The following is a 21219-nucleotide window of genomic DNA, read 5'->3' as shown; positions in this document are numbered from 1 at the left end:
TTGGATCTGTTGTTTCCCTCGGAACCTTCGGGTGCACAGAGCTTGGAATAGATTGGGCTGGGAAATGCTCAGGACACGAAACGTGGACGGATTGTAGGGATGTGTTGATGACACCCCCCTTCCCTGACCGCCCTGTTCCCTGCTCTCCCAGAGATCTTCTGATCCCCTGCTCTAGCCAGCGGTGAGTATGTGACATGAGCCTAACTCTCTGCACCAAGTTTGGCATCAGGTGTCGGTGCTAAGCGAGAGCCAGGCTACTAGGTGTGCCCTCTCCGAGCCATGCCAGCCCGGGGCGCGCCTCTCTCGCGCACATCGCGGCTGCTGCTCCTTCTGCTGTTCAAGGTTTCTGTCTCTGCTGCCCTGAGCTTTGTCCCTGAGCCCAGGAATGGAACTTGTCTGGGGGAGAGCTGTTCCCCACTGATCCAACGCCTTAGCAGGGATGCCCGGGGAGCTGGGAATTCAGCAAGAGAAGCTCTGCAAGTCCAGACGCCCAGAGAGAAACTGGAAGCAGAGGTGAGAGGGGCGACCTCCTGGGACTTCCCACCACCCAGGGGCGGTGACACAGGTGTGATTGAAGAGGCAGCGGCTGCTGGACCCTTGGGACCTCCAACCAAGCCACCAGGTGCCTGGAGATGGAAAGGTGCCCATGGTAAAGAACCATCCGGGCATTTGGGGAGAAGGGACCCCACGGACCCCCAACTCTTCCTTCAGAACTCTGAGGGAGGAGAGATGAGTTCCACACGGGATGGGATTCCCCGGAGCAGCCAGGAGCACAGTGTGAAAACGGAGCCTGAATCCAGAGATCTTTTTTACTGGCCCCGGAGAACTGGACAACTCCAGGGTTCCCAGCACAGGCCCTCAGGGGTGCACGAAGGGAGAACCCTTGCACCCCCAGGCAGGGCACTACCGCAAAACACGTCTGCAGATGACTGGGTTCCTGACCAAGAGGGTCCACGCCGTGGAAACAGCACTAGCAGGCGTGTGAGACTGAAGAACCCCTTCTACCCGCTGACCCAGGAATCCTACGGAGCCTACGCGGTCATGTGCTTGTCCGTGGTGATCTTTGGGACCGGCATCATTGGTAACTTGGCAGTGATGTGCATTGTCTGCCACAACTACTACATGAGGAGCATCTCCAACTCTCTCTTGGCCAACCTGGCCTTCTGGGACTTTCTCATCATCTTCTTCTGCCTGCCCCTGGTCATCTTCCATGAGTTGACCAAGAAGTGGCTTTTGGAAGATTTCTCCTGCAAGATTGTACCCTATATCGAGGTAATGACCTCTAGCATTTATCAGTTTCCGGAGCATAATGGTGGCATGCAACTACCTGTGGGTCTCTGCTTTTCTCTGTCTCCCTCCCTTTTCCCCCAGTCACTCATGTGTGCATGTGCGTGTGCGTGTGTACGTGTGTGTGTGTATGTGTGTGTGTGTGTGTGTGTGTGTGTGTGTGTGTGATGTCTCTATAATTGTGTACAGCTGTTCTCTGGATATGGTGGTATTTTTGACTTGGCACCCGGGGTTAAATAATGGCCAGTCCATGGTTGTCCTTATTGGAACCCGGGGGGTGGGGGAATGAAGGAATCATCAGCATTTTTTATTTCCTTGTGATTCCACCCTGCCATCTCCTAGAGAGACAACTGAGCTTCTTTTTCTTTTACCAGTAAGGGGGTTATATTTTATGTCTAAAAGAGCACCAATCTTTGTTTTACAGTTGGTGTCATGATATACTAGGAACCTCCCAAATTTGTTGGCATTGGTTTGGCTGCCTGTCCTACTGTTCCCTCTAAATTGTGAGGTCTTCCTTCGTGGATCCTTTTTAACTTTTAGAAACAGTTCTTTTTTTTTTTTTTTTTCCTGAATGAACTTAAGCAAAAATAAGTCCCTTGTACACAGATTTGCCACTACCATGACTGTGAAGAACAGGCGATTTTAAAGGGACTTATTGAAAAGTTAGCTTACAAATTTCAAAATGAAAATTGTTTGAGCAAGGCAAGGTTTTACTGCTTCATGGTAGAGCCACTGGACCAGTTGCTGCTCTAGCAGTTGGAATTTGCTCTGTAAATTGGCCTCTCTTTAAACACCAGCTCTTGGAACCTGCCCAAGTGTTTGGCGGCCAGTTGTGGTTTCAGCCAGCTGGGTCTTGATTTTCTCCATTCAGACTGTCCGTTTCATTTATAGAAACACAAGAAGGGAAACTGTAAATATTCCAGAGCCTCTGATCCTGTCTGGCACCAGGGCCAGTTGACACTGTGTTCAACATTGTCTCAGGCTTAAAAGTCCAAGATAAGTCAACAGAAAACAGTGCCTACTGAAAAGGTCCAGAGCCAGAGAGTCAATAAGACCCACTGTCATTCGGTCTGGGCTCAGATGTAGGACCATCCATGGCTACTAAATCAGCTGTTGCTACTTACCAGGATCCAGGGCCTTACTGTTGCCAAGCACGGAGAGACTCTGAAATGCTGCCATTTACTGGGGAGACAGTTTGCTTTTAAAACAGAGGGGACATAGTTGAATTGCATGAGATGTGTCATTTTTACATTTATCTCTTCAAAGGCAATTTTAGTTTAAGCTTTCTCTGACTTTTTGTTGTCATTATCCAGAAGACTTGGGCCAGAAGGAGATTTAGAAAATAAGGTGCAAAGTTCAAACAGGAGAGGTAGCCCACAAGCAGGACTCCTGCTATCCTGCCTCACTGGGAACCATGGGTTGGGGCAGGGCTTGTGTTATACATTAGGTGGGAAGGCCCAGAAGAACTGCAGAGACAGGGACCAGGGAAAAAAACAAGTGGCTATTGACAGAAGCCACAGTCAAAAGAATTGTGTCAAACAGAAAAAAGAATATTAAAACTTAGGTTAGTTTAATGAGACCTATCTTTTCTAAGTAATGGCGTTTATTATGCATTTGAATTTCTTTATAACTCTGAAGTTTCTACTTTGCTTTTATTTATTTATTTATTTTTTGAAACCAGGTCAAATGTAATGGAAGCTGGCCTCAGACTCACTGTGTAGCTGAGGATGACCTTGAACTCCTGATCCTCCTGCCTCCAGTCCTAGAGTATGGTGATTACAGGTTGTGTGTGTCTACCTTATCAAGCCTAAGAGCTTACAAATATGTAATAATACTTTATCTCTTTAAGTTGTTTTTCTATAAAGACTTTTGATCAAAACAAATTTTCTTGTTAGTAAAGCTCTTCCTTTTACTCTCTGTAGCTTTACTTAACTTTATACAATTTTTATAATCTTTTCTGTTTTCCATTAAGTTTTGATTTTACTTTTACATAGAGAAGCAAAAGCTTGCCTGAAAATATTTATTTGAAAGCATGATTCAGATTAAAATTTTTTGTATTTTTAAACAGTACTCTTAGCTACAATATAAAAAGACAACCTATCACCACATTTTATTCCTCTGAATAAATTTTATAATACTTTAGCATGTTTTATAAAAATAATTATTGAACCATAATGTCAGCTTCCTGATTTCTAATTTTCAAGAATAAGAAAAATAGTACAAACCTCAGAAACACTGTTTCTGCTGTCCCAAGTCAGAATATACAGATCCTGAGATGGAGCTTTTGAGTTTATGGTTTGGGGTAGGGGTGGGGGTGAAATGTGTTGGGGCATGACACTTCTTTGACACTGAAGTGCAAGTGAGGAGAGGGAGAATTTGAACTATTTATGAAGTTACACAGAGACCTTATTTGACACTAGGGAACCTCTAGGGTTAGAGTGGCTCCAGAAGGGAAATTCTAAATTGAGTAAGAGGGCCTTTCTAGTCTTTAATGGTCCCATCATTGGATAGAAACTTTTTTTCAGATATAGGACATAACTTTGAGCCCAGTGAATCTCTTTGGTGAAGAACAATTTCTAGGGAGGGATGCGACCAAAAGTCACCAGACTCCTGTACCCTATACTCCATTCTCTGGGGAGAGGCAATGCTTCATCCTTGAAAAATGAGTCGGAAGAAGCCTGGGTTTACATGACACCATAGTTCCCACTCTCATTTTAATGATAGGGAATGATTCTGCAAAGGAACCCAGGTAGAGGCACAGGGACCACAGAATCAACAGTACAGGTTGCTGTTTGCTGATTGGAAAAACAATTTATAAAGCAAAGCTGTATGTAAAGAGCATTTGCCTGTTTTTGTTTCTACTTCTTTGCACCTTCTGAAAAAGAATCCCTGAGTCTATTAGACTAGATAACACCATAAAGCCAGTTAGCACCATTCAGTACAAGACCCTCACAGCTTTTCCTGTTCATAAGTTTCATCCTGTTTTTGCAAGAAACCCCATGGTTTGTAGCTGATTTATGTTTTTAAAAGTATGACAAGCAGGCCTATGCTTAATTCTAATAAAGACAAAGGGCAAGAAAATGGTTGAGAAATGGAGTTGGCAGAGAAGGTAGAGAAAAGAACTCATATTTGGGAGCTACCATTATGGATACATTGTAGTTCACAAAGATATCAGTGAAGCTAAGATTCAGAAAAGCAGATACACTTAGTATCTATGTGCTGTGGAGGTAGGGTTTCCTAAGGATGAACCATGTGTTGTTTAGAGCCAAATGATTCAGACACTGAATATGGTGAGCAAAACAGCTCTTTGCTCATTAGTTGATGGATGGAAGCCAGTCAGAGCAGTGTATCAGATGATCCCAGCCCGTTGCCAAACAATTACTTATGTTTGGATGTTAATGTGGGCTTCAAATGATAGAAGTTCCACTGTGATTTAAAGGACACGCACCTCCATTGCATGGCAGAAGGCTTCCGATAAGTCTCAGGCAATCACACATTTAACTGCATTTTTACTCTTGCAGGGATTCCAGATCCCCAGGTAGAGCTATAGGGAACACATCTCATCAGGAATTTTGGCCAGAAGTATTTTGGGAACACCTAGAGTATTTTATCATGAACAGAGCTGGCATTTCCAATGGCTCTGGAGATACTGGTTTAAAACTGTATAAAACAAGTGATTTCTTTATTGCCTGGGCTTGAACTCAGCACCAACAAGTGAAGAACAGATGGGTAATCAGACGCTAAAGGCGGCATGGTCAGCAACTGTGCAGTTCTACACAGTTTCCTAACCCCCCACATTCAAGTAACAGCACATTTATCACAGCAGATGCTAAATTTGCTTTAGTGGTGGATTAGCTATTAGGTATTCTGATGGACTTTTAAGTGGAAACATGCAGTTTTATGAGCAATTTGAAAGTTGCTAATAATTTTCTCAGGGAAAATGGACTCAGTCTGTGAGAATAGTACTTAACAATTGTTTTATGACTCCCCATTAATCCCATTGAAATCCTTTCCTGTATTTCCAAGCATGGGCAAATATTTAGCTGGAGATTCCAGCAGGAAAGAAAATCGGTTTCCCGGACTGTCCTTTCATGGACGCCTGTGCCCTGGCACAGAATATATGCTGGAGTTAACTCAAATAGGAGCTTTGTACATAAAAACGACAATAATCAAACTTCGGCTTCAAATAGCTCATGTGGTTATTGTCAAAATGAGACAGCTTCCCAGGCTCATCAATGAAGCAGGAACATGGAACTGGTTTTTTCATTGTTCCTCTTCTGAGGATTATTATCTGACATCAAGCTCTTAAGGATTATGTATAAAACAGTAGCACCTGATAACTGACTAAGGACAGTCTGAATAATTCATTAGTGTCTACGAGCCTTTTTTAAAAAATATATGTCATCAGGTTTCCATTGATCTACCAGCTATTTATTCATTACATATTTATTAGGGTTTCCTTCAGTGCAAGGCTCTGCATTAGGACAGGTGGGAGAAGGGATCTATGTGGAACTTTCCAAAGATAAATATCCCAGATAAGCTATGGCTATTAAAGTTTTGAAAGAATAATATAGTGTTCTACAGTATGACTAATACTCTAATGAGGCTTTAATGAAGCACTGGGGAAAGTTCTGGAAGGGTCTCAGATGGACCAAAGATGGAGAAATTCAATGGAAAACTCTGCTTCCTACAATGTTCTTTTCAGTTTTCCTCTCACCACTAATTTAAATGATTCTACTGCTTAGATCAATATTGAAAACTCACAAGGATGAAAATCTTTTAATTCTTGTTTTTATAACCTCATTAGCATCTTGATAAAGAAAATGATTAAAAGTTGAAAGCATAATGCATCAGAAATAAAGGCACCAGAAATTTCTTCTAAAATACTAAATTTATATAAATGACAAAAGAACTGTCTTTATTTAATAGTGACTAATAAGTTTTGGTCCTCATAATCGATACCAGGGATTTTCAACCTTCCTAATTCTGAGATTCTTTACCACAGTTCTTTATGTTGTGGTAACATCCAGTCATAAAATTAATTTTGTTGCTACTTCATAACAATAATTTTGAAATTCCTATGAATTGTAAGTTTATGTGTTTTTGTGATGGCCTTAGGTATTCCTTGTGAAAGCATCATGCAAGTGGAGAAACACTAATCTATAAAAACATTGACTAATTTAGAATTTTTTTAGCAATTCAGTAATACATTGAGTCACTTCTTATAATCTCAAAGTCATGCATTGAACTTAATACAGCCTTAGAGAAACTAAGGAGGAACAAGGGGACACTTGGTGCATTGTTATAAAACAGGAGAAAGGAGGCATAAAGATTAGAGTTCTCTAAGAACTAAGTTTCTTTCTCTAGTGCATACTCTGAGGACTCCGAGTATCCTGAACCTGTCAGCAAAGTGCCTTTGAACAAAGAAAAGGAACCAAATATGGCCACAAAACAAAACAAAAACAAAGAAACCATGAAATAAATCTTGCTTGGTCTTGAGAACATAGCCAAGGTGGAGCAGATGAGGCTCTACCTCACTCCTTCTGCATGAACTTTGGAGGCATTTTCCCTCCTGTTAATGTGTTACCACCATATTTAACTGTTTCACTTTAGAAACACATAGACCTATGTCTGAGATGTGGACCTTGGAAGGAGGGAGATGTACTAGACACCAAGGCTTGTTTCTGATGTAGGAATCATGTACCTGTCCTTCAAGGGTAATTCCTCATTTTATTTCTCAAGAACTTACCTGCCCTAATTAACTCAACCATGTTGCCAAGACTCTTAAGTATCCTCATTAGAATATTATTCTTTGTGCCAAAAAAAAAAAAAAAAAAAAAAAAAAACTAGTGCTCTAATCTAAATCTTTATGGTAGAGAATGAAATTGCTACAGCTTCAAACTTTGGGGATCTTCCTATTTGACAAGTGGATATTGATTATTTAGGTCATGTCTGTAAAGCACAGGCTTGGTATCAAATTTACTATAAAGGGCAGATACTTTCTGCTTGTGAGTCTTTGGCTGTTTTCAGTGCTATCTTTCTGCACATACTTGGATGATTCATTGCAGTAATGAGGACAAGATGGCTGATTCTATCCTTGCCTGGACTCTATTAACAGCTGCTACTTTGTTGCAAAACAACCCTGTCTTACCATGCCCCAACTTCCCTGTCTTCTTTCTTTCTCTGCTTTTTGTCCCGTCCTTCGTTCAAATATCTTTCTTAGAAGAAAGATGGCCTGATAAATTAATTCACACCAAGATGTTAGAATTGCAAATATTTGCCTTTTAGAAGAGGCCTGAATAAAGGCTATTTCCTTATCAGATTACTAATAATAGAATTTTAATTAAAAGCAAAGCTGTTTCATGCTATAATGTTGTTTAAATACCATTCAAGAATGGCAGAAACATTGAACTACAGGTATATATTTAATTTTATATTTACTATCACGCAGATCAATTTGAGTAATGACATCAGAAATAAGTTGGAAATTTGTTGATTATCCTTCAATACTTATGTAAGCACCCAGCTGAGCAGCTGTAATTTCAAGTCTCCTTAAGATGGGTGAAAAATCATCATAAATGTATTAAAGATTGTAAACTACACTGTGAACTTGGAAAAACATGACATCGTGAAACAAATTTCTAATTACTGGGAATAAATACAGGGTAGAAAATATCTGTAGATTGGTTCATTCAAAAGGGTAGCATATTTTAAGACAAATGCTATGAATATTGCTTAACTTTCTTCTATTAAAATTAATGAACAGTTGACAAGTTCTTAGCTAAATAATGTTAGATAAGGTGCATTTAAATTACTTTCTGAAAAAATATGGAAGAAATATAGTATACTATAGATATTGTAATTGAAAGGAAACCTTAATTCAAGCTAGAACTTAAAAGGAAAAAAAAAGTACAGGATGAAGACAAGTTTTAAAGCAATATTTGGTTTTAAAATAGATTTATTTGATTTTTAGAAAAGAGTCAACTTGTTATTAAGCTGAAATGACAGCTAAATATGCAAGGGGGGCTAAAATGGCAGTCAGAAGCTGACGTCTATGTCCTGTTTTTCTCAGTGACATTAGAAATCGAAATCATGTATAATTGAAACAGGCTAGGTGCGACAGACTAGCATTGGTTTGTGCTAGATGTGGACATGTTAACTTACATACCTTTTATGTTCAAGGGGCAGGAAACCTTATCTTGTGGACTTACGGTTGTGAAGAACACTTTGGTTTCAAAGATTTTGCCCACAAAAAGAACAAAGAAGGCTTACTTCTGTGTTTGCACTGTCTTTGGTTTTGGAAGCACTAATCAAGGCTGGTTCCTGCAACAGCTATCATCTGTGCTCAGTCTAAATCGAAGACCTTTTTGATAAAGGTCATCTTATTTCCAGTGACCTGACTAACAACAGTTCTTTTGACTGTGCTCTCTCATGGTCTGCAGTGTTCTTCTGCTGGTGAGGTTGCCCTGAAGTGGTGCAAGGATGAAGATTATGGAAAATGCTAGAAAAAAAAAAAGGCATACAAGTTCAAACCATTTGGGGTTTGAAAGGAAAGTACCCTGTGCTCATCCTGTCCCTTCCTGACTGGGTGTTAGTCCCATAACCACTGGTATAATAGATTGCCATTCATGGCCCCAATGAATGGGTTCTCTCAACAATAATGTCCTTGTTCCCTAGGGTCACTTGTAAATAAAAGGCACTATATAAATAGATGTATTAAAAATTGTAGGTAAAAATGCAAAGTTAGAATACAGTTTTCATGACCTTGGTTAAAAATTTCCCTATTTTATAGATGTTATTTAAGTAAATAGATTCAATTTCATGTGAAGAATACCACTTAGAACTACCCTGATCTATCTCTGTAGTGGCTTCTGATTCCTAGGGAAGACTTAGTCAAAGATGCTTTTTATTTTCTCAGAGCTTTGCTTATTTTATGTGCTCTCTTGGGTGGTTTCATAACTTGCTCTCAATCTTAGAGATTTCTCTACTTTTCTTTGTAGTAAGTTTTGGCTAAATGAAGGAATAGCTTAGACAGGGTCTTCACAGATCACTGTTTTGGTAAAAGGTTGATATGATCTTATTGTTTTTCATGTTTATTCTATGTGAGTACCTGCCTGTCTTTATGTGCGTCTCCAGTGTCTGCAGAAGCAAATGAAGGCATGAGATCACCCAGAAGTGGAGTTCTAGATGTTTGCGAATTTTCATATGTACACTAGGAACGAATCTCCAGTGTTTTACACCTTGTGCTTTTAACTACGAACCCAATTCTCCAGCCCAACATGTCCTTTTAATGCTGTGTTTTCTAAAGACCAATTTTGCAAATTACTATACAATAAAGTGAGTCTCAGCAGGGCATCTTCCTACATATATGTCTGTGCAGTTTGTCCTCATTCATTACCCCTCCTCCAGCTGATTCACTGTCTTCCCCTAGTGGTACCAGGTTCTGCTTTCCTAAGACATTTGTTCCCCAACTCCCTTAAGATCACATCCTCCCATCGTGTATTTTTAATTTTATAACCTATACACATACACAACACACAAATGCATACACACATGCATGTACACACACACACACAGAATTTTAAGTATATGTTTAGCACCTGTGGCACTTGTCTTTTTGAATATAACTTACTTTGCTTAACATTATAATATCAAATTCCATTCATTTTTGTTTGAAGTTCTCTTTATGGCTACATAAATCTCCATTGTGTACAATATTTTTTTAAAAAAATATCTATTTATTTTCTAATTCTTGGTTATGGTAATGTAGCACTAAACATAAATACGCAGGTATCTGAGAGAGTTGACTTGGATCTTGTAACTGTGTGTCCAAAAGCGCTATAGTTGGGTATTATAGTGGTGGTTGGTTTGTTTGTTCTCCAGTTTGTATTTTGAGAAATCTTCATACTGAACTCCACAGCATCTTCACAAGGTTTAGGTTTTCACCAGTGTTCAATGGAGTTTCCCTCTCCTTTGCATCCTTGCCACATTTGTTGCTTTTTCCTCCCTACCCCCACACCCCCAGAGGATAGCTATTCTGACATGGGCACAAGGCATCTTAAGGAGGTTACAATTCACATTTCATCAGGGACTGAGCATGTTGTCACTTTTTCAAATACCTATTGGTTATTTGTTCTTTCTCCAAGAGCTGTGTATTCAGTTCATTAGGTAATTTATTGCTCAAATATTATTTTCAATGTTTAATGTTTTAGAGTCTTTATGTATTCTGAATATTAATCCCCTATCTAATGTGTCCGGCAAAACACCATTCTCTATTTTGTAGGCTTTATCTTTTATGCTGATTTTTTAAGCCACTGTAGAAGATGTTTTAAAGTTATGAAGAACATCTGTAAACCCTGGAGATTGTTTCCTATGACTTTGAAATATTTTCCACATGGTATTAGTGAAACTTTTTTCAGGGACTACTATTTCACTGAAGTAAATTCTTGAACATTAAGAACAATGTATCCCATTATATAGTATTTATACAATTATAAAGTATGCTGTCTACCATTAGCACACTGTGATTACTTTTTCTGTAGCATTTTAAAAAAGAACCTAGAAAAGATTGACCTTTAAAATCACTTGTGCTTGAAAGAGATATCTTGTTTCATGTTCATGCAAGAAGAGAGTTTCACACTGACTCTTTTCCTTAAGACATTGTCATCCATACCTTGCTGATGTCATTTCTCCACAGTAGTGTAACGTGATGTCTTAAATGTCATCAACAAGGCTGAGCAGAAATTTGGAACACAGCATCATAAAAATGTTCAAGAAGAACACGATTTTTGATCGATGGAGTCTCAGCTGAGTTTCTTTAGTTCAGCCTTGCAGGGATAAGGTGATCCTTAAACAACATTACACATTCTAGGAAGGGGACTATGTTTTTGTTTGCTCACTATAAAGTATTTGTATTAATCTGATTATCTTCTACAACAAAATTTAGATGCGACCTTTGGAAGCTATTTCTTAAACTTTCATTATAGTTTTAAATTTCTCTATATAGCTTAGTCATGTTCCTTTCATTTCAATGGTGTGACATACAGAGTCTACATTCCCTTCTTTCTTATGAAGGAAAGTCGGCCAAGGAGAGGATGAAATTGTTTCTCAAGGGATTCGATGTGAACTGAAATATCTTGGTCATTATCATGTGAATTCTGCACTAACTACAGTTAGAAATAAATCTCCTTTTATAGAAATTAAAAATGGAGCCCAGTTTGGGTCCATGAAACGATTAAAACATAAAATTCCATGTAACTTTTAAATTGAGTGACTTCAGTCTGAAGTATCCATTCCGAAGCACTTCATAAGTCTTCATATTTACCAATGCATCAGCTTCGTCTCTTAAACGCATCAGCAGATAAAACATCACCACTCAGACACTAAATGATCCTGTTAATGATGAAAGGGACAGATGAAATGAATGACCTTTGTTTTGAGCTATTATTTTCCTAAAGAAGAGAAAATCTTTTCAACTTCATGAGGGTCACTGTACACGTCAGGACGAACAAAAAGCATATTGAGAACCAAATTCTGGGTGGTCTTCAGGGTCTCTTGCTTGTGTGCTTCATCCTTTCGGCCTGCAGATTTGGATGCATGCCTTAAGGTATAATTCATGACTATATCGAATGTTAGTATATAATTTAAAAGGCCAAATCCCAAGCTTATGCCAATGTAATGGCTTGAGTAGGACATTGGTGTTATTTGCCAAGATGCAGATCATAGCCTTTGAAAATGCAGAATCTGGATCGTGTTGTCATTTGGTCTGCTTAGGAAGCTAATTAGACACCATAGGGATTTCTCCTCCTCAGATATATAGCAGCAGGTAGGGGGTAATGAAGAAGTTCTGCTTTTGATTTGTGTCCTGCTATAGGCATGTGCGCATATATACATATATATGTGCATGCACATGTGTCTACGTGTGTATGAATAGCATTCATGCACATGTGTCTATGTGTGTATGGATAGCATTCATGCACATGTGTCTATGTGTGTATGGATAGCGTTCATGCTTATAGCCTTGGGTTGGTGTAACATTCTCTTTGCTACTAAAAGTAGAATTTGATATATTCACAATGATGCTAAAATTGTGACAATTACACTTCAAGTTTGATACAGGAGAGTGACCCTTAAGCACATACTGTCCTTAAGCTTGTGCTGTAGCTATAGTCTCCCTGGGTCCGTCCTCAGACGAGGACTATTGCTGCATCTGCCCTGTCCCTTGGAGACATGCTGTAGGTGGCTACAGCTCTCTGAAGCCTCCCTTCACTGGATAATGACAGGGCAGGAGCTGAAGGAGCTTTATTGTTGCTCCTCTGGGATACAAAGAACAGCAGGACATTGTTCAAAGAGATCTCTGGGATTTTTATTTTTAGTCTGTTGCCTTTTCTGCATTTCGATACCAGTCCCTTGATAACATACTTGCCCAGCATTTAAAATTCTCTGTTCCTCGCGTTCTCCTAGCTTCAACACTCTCAAAATGAACAGTCTTGCATATCAAAAGTGTTCACTGCTTCTGCCACTAGTTTTTTTCTTCACTGCCATTTACTTCTCACTCACCCCAGCCCAGGCGTCACACCATAGACCCATCTATCCAAGCCCACACCCTAAAGCCTTCCTCCCAAGATGATGCTTCGCAGTGATGCTGAGTTTTAGCCATCAGATATGGTCATTATGTGAAGAAGATCAAGGGTTCATGATACAGTTTTATAATTGCGTATAATTGCACTGTTCTTCTTCATAGAGCTTTAATAAGCTTCAGGTAAACAAGCATATTTAAAATTGTGATAGGAATCTTTTCATATTATCTTAACATTTAGGCATTTCAATTACATGGTAGATTTCATATTTGAGTATGCAGAATCTGGGCCAAGCCTTATTCTTGATGATTTTTATCAATTTGTCTCTCTGAGATAAACAGCTAAATATTTACAAGTGCTAAAATCTTCTATAAATAGTTTGGGGAATTACTTAGTAGAGCCTTTTCCACATTTCAGTTTTTTTTTTCACATCATCAAATTTGGTGCATGGGTGTTTTTTTTTTTTTTTTTTTTTTTGTTTTTTGGTTTTTTTTTATTCTGAGGCACTGGGACTGCAGCTGGGGCAGTGGGAGAGCAACAAGGTCTAAGACTGACATTTGGACTGCGGTTGCTGCTGGCAACTACATCTCAAGGGCTGTCAGCATTTGGGATAGCCCAATTTTCCTTACTGTCTCCATCAATAACTCTGATGATAGTGTGACCTTTCCAAGTTCAAGGTCTTTCTGTGGGGTCTGATGTGCACTGCATGCTGTCAGGGATAAGCACAATTTATAAACAAGGAGCTGGATACAGGTTCTGTGTGAATTTTGCATACAAAACGGGAATGATCTCTCAGTGGAACTACAGAACAAGATATATGCAGTTAAGATTCTATCCTGATGCAGAAACCTTGGGGATATGCCTATCTTCCAGTTAAATACAGTAACAGTATTAATGAGCAAAGAATTGGAAAATGTGTAAATCTTGCTTAATATCTGTCCTGATATTTGTTATGAGAGAAAGTGTGTAGGAACTGGGACATGTTATTTTTTTTTTCTAGACTGGAAGCATGTTCTTATTAGGAGACAACTTCCACAGTCTCTATAGCTGCCAATCTACCATGTGCACTTACTACTGGTCAACCTGCCAGTCTACCATGTGCACTTACTACTAGTCTACCTGCATATATTTGTTCTTCCCATACAGTGCTCTGCAATTGACTCAGACTTAGAGACACAAACACTAGTGTGTGTAAAGTGTGGGTTGGAGTTTAGAAATTCCCAAAGTAATAATTAGATAGAATAGAGGAAGTAAAGGGCACCTATTGTGCACTGTAGGTTCTTTGTAAGGCAGGAAAGAAAGCAACCAACAAATAGGTGTGCCAAGCCTCTTAGAGACCGCATCACTTCAGTGTCTGCCATCCTGCTTTACCATCCTGCTTTACTGAGACTTCCTGTTACCATAAGCGCTATTCATCATTTTAAAAAGGTGTGTATCACAAATCTCAGGGCTTCATCTTTGTGCACAGACTCTGAATAGATAGTGACAGTGACAACAGAACCACATACAAAAAATTTTCTTAGTGAGTCTGCACAGCCTCTGGGGAGGGTTTGTTGATACCCAAGCATCTGAGGATTCATTTGTTTTACACTCTTAAAAGAAGTGGAACAAAACAATTAAAAACCTTAAATGCACACACAAATTTTTGAAAAATCTATAAAGATCTGTAGTTTTTACATGATATTGTTTGAAGAGGATCTTTAAAAAAAGCCAGTCCTTTTAAAAATTGTCTTTTAAGTGTGGTTGCAGACATTTTTAAAAGTCTCATTGAAAAGCAATGAGAGCCAGGTAAACCTCAGTTGTACAATTGTTCAGCATCTCAAGAAGTGAGAAGCAAATATCCGTCATGGGGAATGACTCATGTTTGTAAAAGTCAATATTGATCTTATTTATTTCTAAATTGTTTAAGAACCTTATAAATGAACATCTGTATCACATCATGTCTGACCCATTGTCTGCCTCCATCTCTTCCTCATGTTTGAAAGTTAATGTTTCAACGTGGATGTACAGATAGCTTGTCATCTTCCCAGCTATAAAATATTGATGTTTCCTCTATGGGTATTTGGGGGATTTTTTTCTAAAGAACTTGAAGAATTATTGCCATAAGATCAACTGTAAGCTCTTTATCCACTTGGCTTAGAGCTTTGTTGTAAATTTCTCTTGCCCTTTGCTTTTCATGCAGTTAAAATGTTATTATATCCCAGTTTCAGATAATTTTCATAAATAATAAAAACCATGGCAGTGGGAATGAGTATATTTTATATTAGAGTGTGGGGATACTCTGAGATGTGTCATGTGTGGGAAGAAGACAGCATATTGGACAGAATTCACAAAGCATGTTGGCATAGCTCTGGGGACGGTGGCAGCTTGAACAAGGCAGATAAACAACACATGTCTGAGCACTAACATTTTCTTTTTGCTATTGATATCCCATTGAGTTCTCAAATAACTGCTCCTTACATACCTTTAACTTCCTGGCTCCTTTTTTTAAAACCACAATATCTACCTATGTCTTAAAGCATTCTCACCAACAGTCACAGGAACAATTAGACTTAACCTGTTTCCTGGGGGCAAAGTCTGAAGCATTTGGTCTACCTGCAGAATTTTATTTCTTTTTTTTAATCGAACAAATTTATTTTAAAAAACAAAGATAAATGTACAGATTTTAAGCATTTTTGCATAAAAGTATACAAATACATTTTTGTCAGTACTTTGTTTTTTTTTAAAGGTTTGATAGTGTGCATTAAGATCTTACTAGTTACAATGAGCATAAAGTACATGTAAAACAAGATGTAACCTGGAATTAGTCAAAGTTTTCTTGGTGTGTAAGGATTAAGCATAATGGTTTTGTCTTTTCTTTTTTTTTTTTTTTTTTCATTTCTTAAACTTCATATAGTCTGGGAGTCATTTCTGGGGAATTCAAAGCTTTCTGGGATTAGTATTCAATTATCAGTGACTGCATATTATGTTTGTTCTTTTGTGACAGGGTTATCTCACTCAAGATGATATTCTTTAGATGCATCCATTTTCTTAAGAATTTCGTAAAGTCATTGTTTCTGGTAGCTGAGTAGTACTCCATTGTGTAAAGGTACCACAATTTTTGTATCCATTCATCTACTGAAGGACATCTGGGTTCTTTCCAGCTTCTGGCTATTATGAATAGAGCTGCTATGAACATTATGGTGCATGTGTCTTTCTTGTATGTTGGAGCATCTCTGGGGTATATGCCCAGAAGTGGAATAACTGGATCTTTAGGTAGTACTATGTCCAATTTTCTGAGGAATCGCCAGACTGATTTCCAGTGTGATTGTACCAGTTTACAACTCCACCAACAGTGGAGAAGTGTTCCTCTTTCTCTGCATCCTTGCCAGAATCTGCTGTCATCTGAATTTTTGATCTTAGTCATTCTGACTGGTGTGAGGTGGAATCTCAGGGTTGTTTTGGTTTGCATTTCCCTGATGGTTAATGATGTTGAGCACTTCCTTAGATGCTTCTCAGCCATTCGATGTTCCTCAACTGAGAACGTTTTGTTTAGTTCTGTACCCCATTTTTTAATAGGGTTGTTTGATTATCTGGTGTCTAGCTTCTTGAGTTCTTTGTATACCTTGGATATTAGGCCTCTGTCTGATGTGGGGTTGGTAAAGATCTTTTCCCTCTCTGTTGGCTGCCATTTTGTTTTCTTGACAGTGTCCTTAGCCTTACAGAAACTTTGCAATCTCATTAAGTCCCATTTGTCAATATTTGACCTTAGAGCACAAGCTATTGGTGTTCTGTTCAGGAAATTTTCTCCTGTGCCTATGTGTTCTAAGGTTTTCCCTACTTTCTCTTCTAATAATTTCAGTGTACCTGGTTTAATGTGGATATCTTTGATCCACTTGCACTTGAGCTTTGTACAAGGAGATAAGAAAGGGTCTATTTTCATTCTTCTGCATGCTGAGTGCCAGTTGGATTAACACCATTTGTTGAAGGAGCTGTTCTTTTTCCATTGAATGTTTACAACTCCTTTGTCAAAAATCAAGTGACCATATATGTGAGGGCTCATTTCTGAATCTTCTATTCTATTCCATTGATCTATGTGCCTATCTCTGTACCAGTACCATGCAGTTTTCAGCACAATTGCCTTGTAATATAGCTTGAGGTCAGAGATAGTGATTCCCACAGATGTTTACTTGTTGTTAAAGATGGATTTTGCTATTCTAGTTCTTTGGTTATTCCAGATGAAACTGCACATTGCTCTTTCCAACTTTATGAAGAATTGGGTTGGAATTTTGATGGGGATTGCATTGAATCTGTAGATTGCTTTTGGTAAGGTGGCCAGTTTTACAATCTTGATCCTTCCAATTCATGAGCATGGGAGATATTTTCATTTTCTGAGATCTTCCTTGATTTCCTTCTTTAGAGGTTTGAAGTTCTTGTCATACAGGTCCTTCCCTTGCTTAGTTAGAGTCACACCAAGGTATTTTATATTGTTTGTGACTATTGTGAAGGGTATCTTTTCCCTAATTTCTTTCTCCACATGTTTGTCCTTTGAATATAGAAAGGCTACTGATTTGTTTGAGTTAATTTTATATCCAGCCACTTTGCTCAACTTGTTTATCAGCTGTAGAAGTTCTCTGGTGGAATTTTTGGGGTCACTTAAGTACACTTTCATGTCATCTGCAAACAGTGAGTTTTTACTTCTTCCTTTCCAATTTGTATCCATTTGATTTCCTTTTGCTGTTTAATTGCTCTGGCCAGGACTTCCAGTACTAAGTTGAATAGGCAGTGGGAGAGTTGGTAGCCTTCAGACTTTTATTTCTTAAGAACTGTTAATACTTTAGTTTTTATTTATTGTCCTTGTTTAAATTTGTCAGAAATTGCCACAGTTATTAAACTCTAAATTTCATATATACTGCACAAAATATCTGGATGAATTTTGTTTACACACACACAGACACAGATACACACATGCACTGGTTGCATATTTTTGTCTCTCACCAGACAAGTGATAGTTTGTGTATTGGTACTGTTTGCATCAATATAACCAAAATATTTGACTTAAACAACTTCGGGAAGAACTCCTGCTTTCAGAAGATTGCCCACAGGTGCCTGGGTAAAGCACCACAGTGGAGGCTTAAGCAGAATTTCATGGTGTGTGAGCCTATGTTGTAGGCTTTGGGAGAGCATTGTTATTTCACCTCTTGACAGACTGAAGCAAAGAGACAATGGTAAAGGGAGGAAGGTAGATGAGGGAAACATCTAAGGGCTTACTTCCCAATGACTTACCTCCCCCAACCAGGCTTTTCCTCCCATTTTTTTACCACCTGTCATCAAAGCCATTACATCATGAGCCCATGTAGGATTCAATCTGTTTATTAGGCTAGATCCCCATAATCCAACCTCTGAACACAGACACAACTGTATGTGTTTATCACTGTTCTCTTGGTGTTTCTTATGCAGCTGAGTTGACACATTTAACTATCATAGTATGTTTAGATTAGGAATATATAGTTTGGGAAGCCTTGCTATGAATGACCGAAATATACTTCTGATTGAGCTTGTATTATTGACTAACTAGGATATTTAACCACAAGCACACAAGAGCAGTCTTTTTTTGGATATACTATTCTATCTCTCAAACTTAGTTTAGAACTAGATACATCTTGTCTGCTTTCTGCATTTTTCATTGTTATTTTATGTGTATCTTTGCCATATTTAAGCATCTCATTTTTTCTTTTACATTTAGTAGATGTTTTGTGCTTACCATACACTTTGTCCACGACGAATATAATTATTTGATGCTTTGTCCTATAGCTTGTTTCATCATGAGGCCACAGAGTTGGCTTTGTTTACTTTGTTGTGATTTTGACCTGGTTAACTCATCTTTCCCTTACTTATGAGATCCCTCTGATCCCTTCCAGAGAGGATTTATGCCTGTCTCTCTGAGGCATCGTTAATGATTTAAAATTACATTTTGGATTTTTCCAGCTTACATAGTTGGTACAAATTCTAGACATCTTGTCATCCAAGTTGTTCTCCTAGTTTCAGTTTGACATTCCTGTCCCAATTTACACTGACACCCAAGATCATGTAGTTAAATTTCTCCAACATTTGTTGTTCCTCTGGCCCCTGTTAGACCCTTAAAGGTGTCAGTTTTGGGTAAATTCTGGACTCATAAAGGAGTCTTTTATCCAATACTTACCCACTTTTGTTTTTCAAAGTTAAGTTACGTTTATTTATTTATTTATTTATTTATTTATTTATTTATTTATTTATGTGTATGTGTCTGTATACATGTGTGCAACAAAGCACATATGAGTAGAAATCATAGTACTACTTGCACATATTAGGTCTCTCCTTGTAGAAAGTGCCTTCTGGGGATTAATCTCAGGTCATCAGGCATGGTAGGCACTGTGCCATCCTCTTAGATCTGTTGCTTACATTGGTCCTAAGTCGGTCTTCTGTCTCTGGACAAGGGCACTCAGCACGCAGCACCAAAACTGTCTTGAAACCTTACGATGGAAATGGACTGTAAGCAACTAACCTGAAATTTATTTCCTTGATGATTTTCACCCTTGAAGAATTTTCCTTTCTTGTTTTTCAGAAGTCTATGCCTTAAAAGGAGCAGAAAGGGTTCTTTATTTTGTGTTTAGAAAACACCAGGGAAATCTCTCCAATCGAGGAGCTTGTGAGAAACAACAATCAGCTCAGAAGCACTGGCTGTGTAAGGCACTCCTGAGTCCCACGTGGGACAACATGACCATTGGAAGTAATAAAAACGAGACACAGCCAGTCTCTGCTGCTTATCTAGATGTCCCGATGGCTGGCACTTCCACAGTGACTGAAATTCTTATAGCCTCTAGAGGTTCTTATCTGTTACAGAAAAACCACACAGGACTTGCTGACCTTATAAAAGTGCCTTACTCTCTCTACTACCATTTTTTGGTTTGTGTTTGTGTGGTTTGTGTGTGTTTCTGTGGTTTGTGTGTGTTTCTGTGGTTTGTGTGTGTGTGTGTGTGTGTGTGTGTATCACCTAGTAAGTACTACAATTTTTCTTTTCATTAAGCTCTAATGATTAACTAAAGTGATTGGTTATCTTTCCTTCTCCGACTTTCTTTTGTGTGTGCCTGAGTATGTTGTGTGTGAGCATGCGCATGAGCTTCCCCTGCTTTCAGCTCTTGAGTTCTGTCTACCCATGCCCAGTTCCTCCTTCTCCTCTTCCCTGCCCTCTTCCGCTTTGCCCTTCTTTCACCTTCCCTGCTGTCTCCTCGCAGCCACTTTAATTTTCTGTGCTATGATCTCTCAGAAGCTCTGAATTCTGTGTCCTCCACAGGTGGCTTCTCTGGGCGTCACTACCTTCACCTTATGTGCACTGTGCATAGATCGCTTCCGGGCTGCCACCAACGTCCAGATGTACTATGAGATGATTGAAAATTGTTCTTCCACCACTGCCAAACTTGCAGTTATCTGGGTTGGCGCTCTGCTCTTGGCACTTCCGGAAGTCGTCCTCCGCCAGCTGAGCAAGGAGGATTTGGGCTTTAGTGGCCAGGCTCCTGCAGAACGGTGTGTCATAAAGATCTCTCCCGATTTACCGGACACCATCTATGTGTTGGCTCTCACCTATGATGGTGCAAGGCTCTGGTGGTATTTTGGCTGCTACTTTTGTCTGCCCACACTTTTCACCATCACCTGCTCTCTAGTGACCGCTCGGAAGATCCGCAAAGCAGAAAAGGCCAGTACCCGTGGGAACAAGCGGCAGATCCATCTAGAGAGCCAGATGAACTGCACAGTGGTGGCTCTGACCATCTTATATGGGTTTTGCATCATCCCCGAGAACATCTGCAACATCGTCACTGCCTACATGGCCACGGGCGTCTCTCAGCAGACCATGGAGCTCCTCAACATCATCAGCCAGTTCCTCTTGTTCTTCAAGTCCTGTGTCACCCCGGTGCTCCTCTTCTGCCTCTGCAGACCCTTCAGCAGGGCCTTCATGGAGTGCTGCTGCTGCTGCTGCGAGGAGTGCATCCAGAAGTCTTCCACGGTGACGAGTGATGACAACGACAACGAATACACCACAGAGCTGGAGCTGTCGCCCTTCAGCACTATCCGCAGAGAGATATCCACCTTCGCTTCCGTGGGGACTCATTGCTGAAGGAAACGCTTGGCGAGCTCTGATTCCAGGTTGATTTTCATATCCTGTGAAAATTTTTACTCCCGATTTTTCCTGACCGAGGAACAATGCAAATTTTGAAAAGCAAGTAGAGGAGGACGTATTAACTACTCTAGAACTGATTTTGCAAATTAATATTTGTGCTCTGGGAAGAAAAATGTTTCTATTTAGTTACGTGAGAAAAAGGCAGCCAACAGTTTCAGA

The 21219-nt window shown here is 39.3% G+C and overlaps 1 protein-coding gene across 1 annotated transcript; it reads left to right on the top strand.

Annotated features, from left to right (window-relative positions):
* Positions 1 to 279: 279 nt before the first annotated feature.
* On the top strand, positions 280 to 20997 carry GPR37 (G protein-coupled receptor 37; the record flags this gene model as incomplete). Its single annotated transcript, XM_080936549.1, has 2 exons — positions 280 to 1272; positions 20179 to 20997. The coding sequence occupies 2 exons, from the start codon at positions 280 to 282 to the stop codon at positions 20995 to 20997; spliced, it is 1812 nt and encodes a 603-aa protein (XP_080792675.1).
* Between the last annotated feature and the right edge of the window lie 222 nt (positions 20998 to 21219).

Source organism: Micromys minutus (genome assembly GCF_963924665.1).
Source record: "Micromys minutus genome assembly, chromosome: 23".
NCBI classification, from domain to species: domain Eukaryota; kingdom Metazoa; phylum Chordata; class Mammalia; order Rodentia; family Muridae; genus Micromys; species Micromys minutus.
This window is presented reverse-complemented; position numbering and strand designations above follow the sequence as displayed.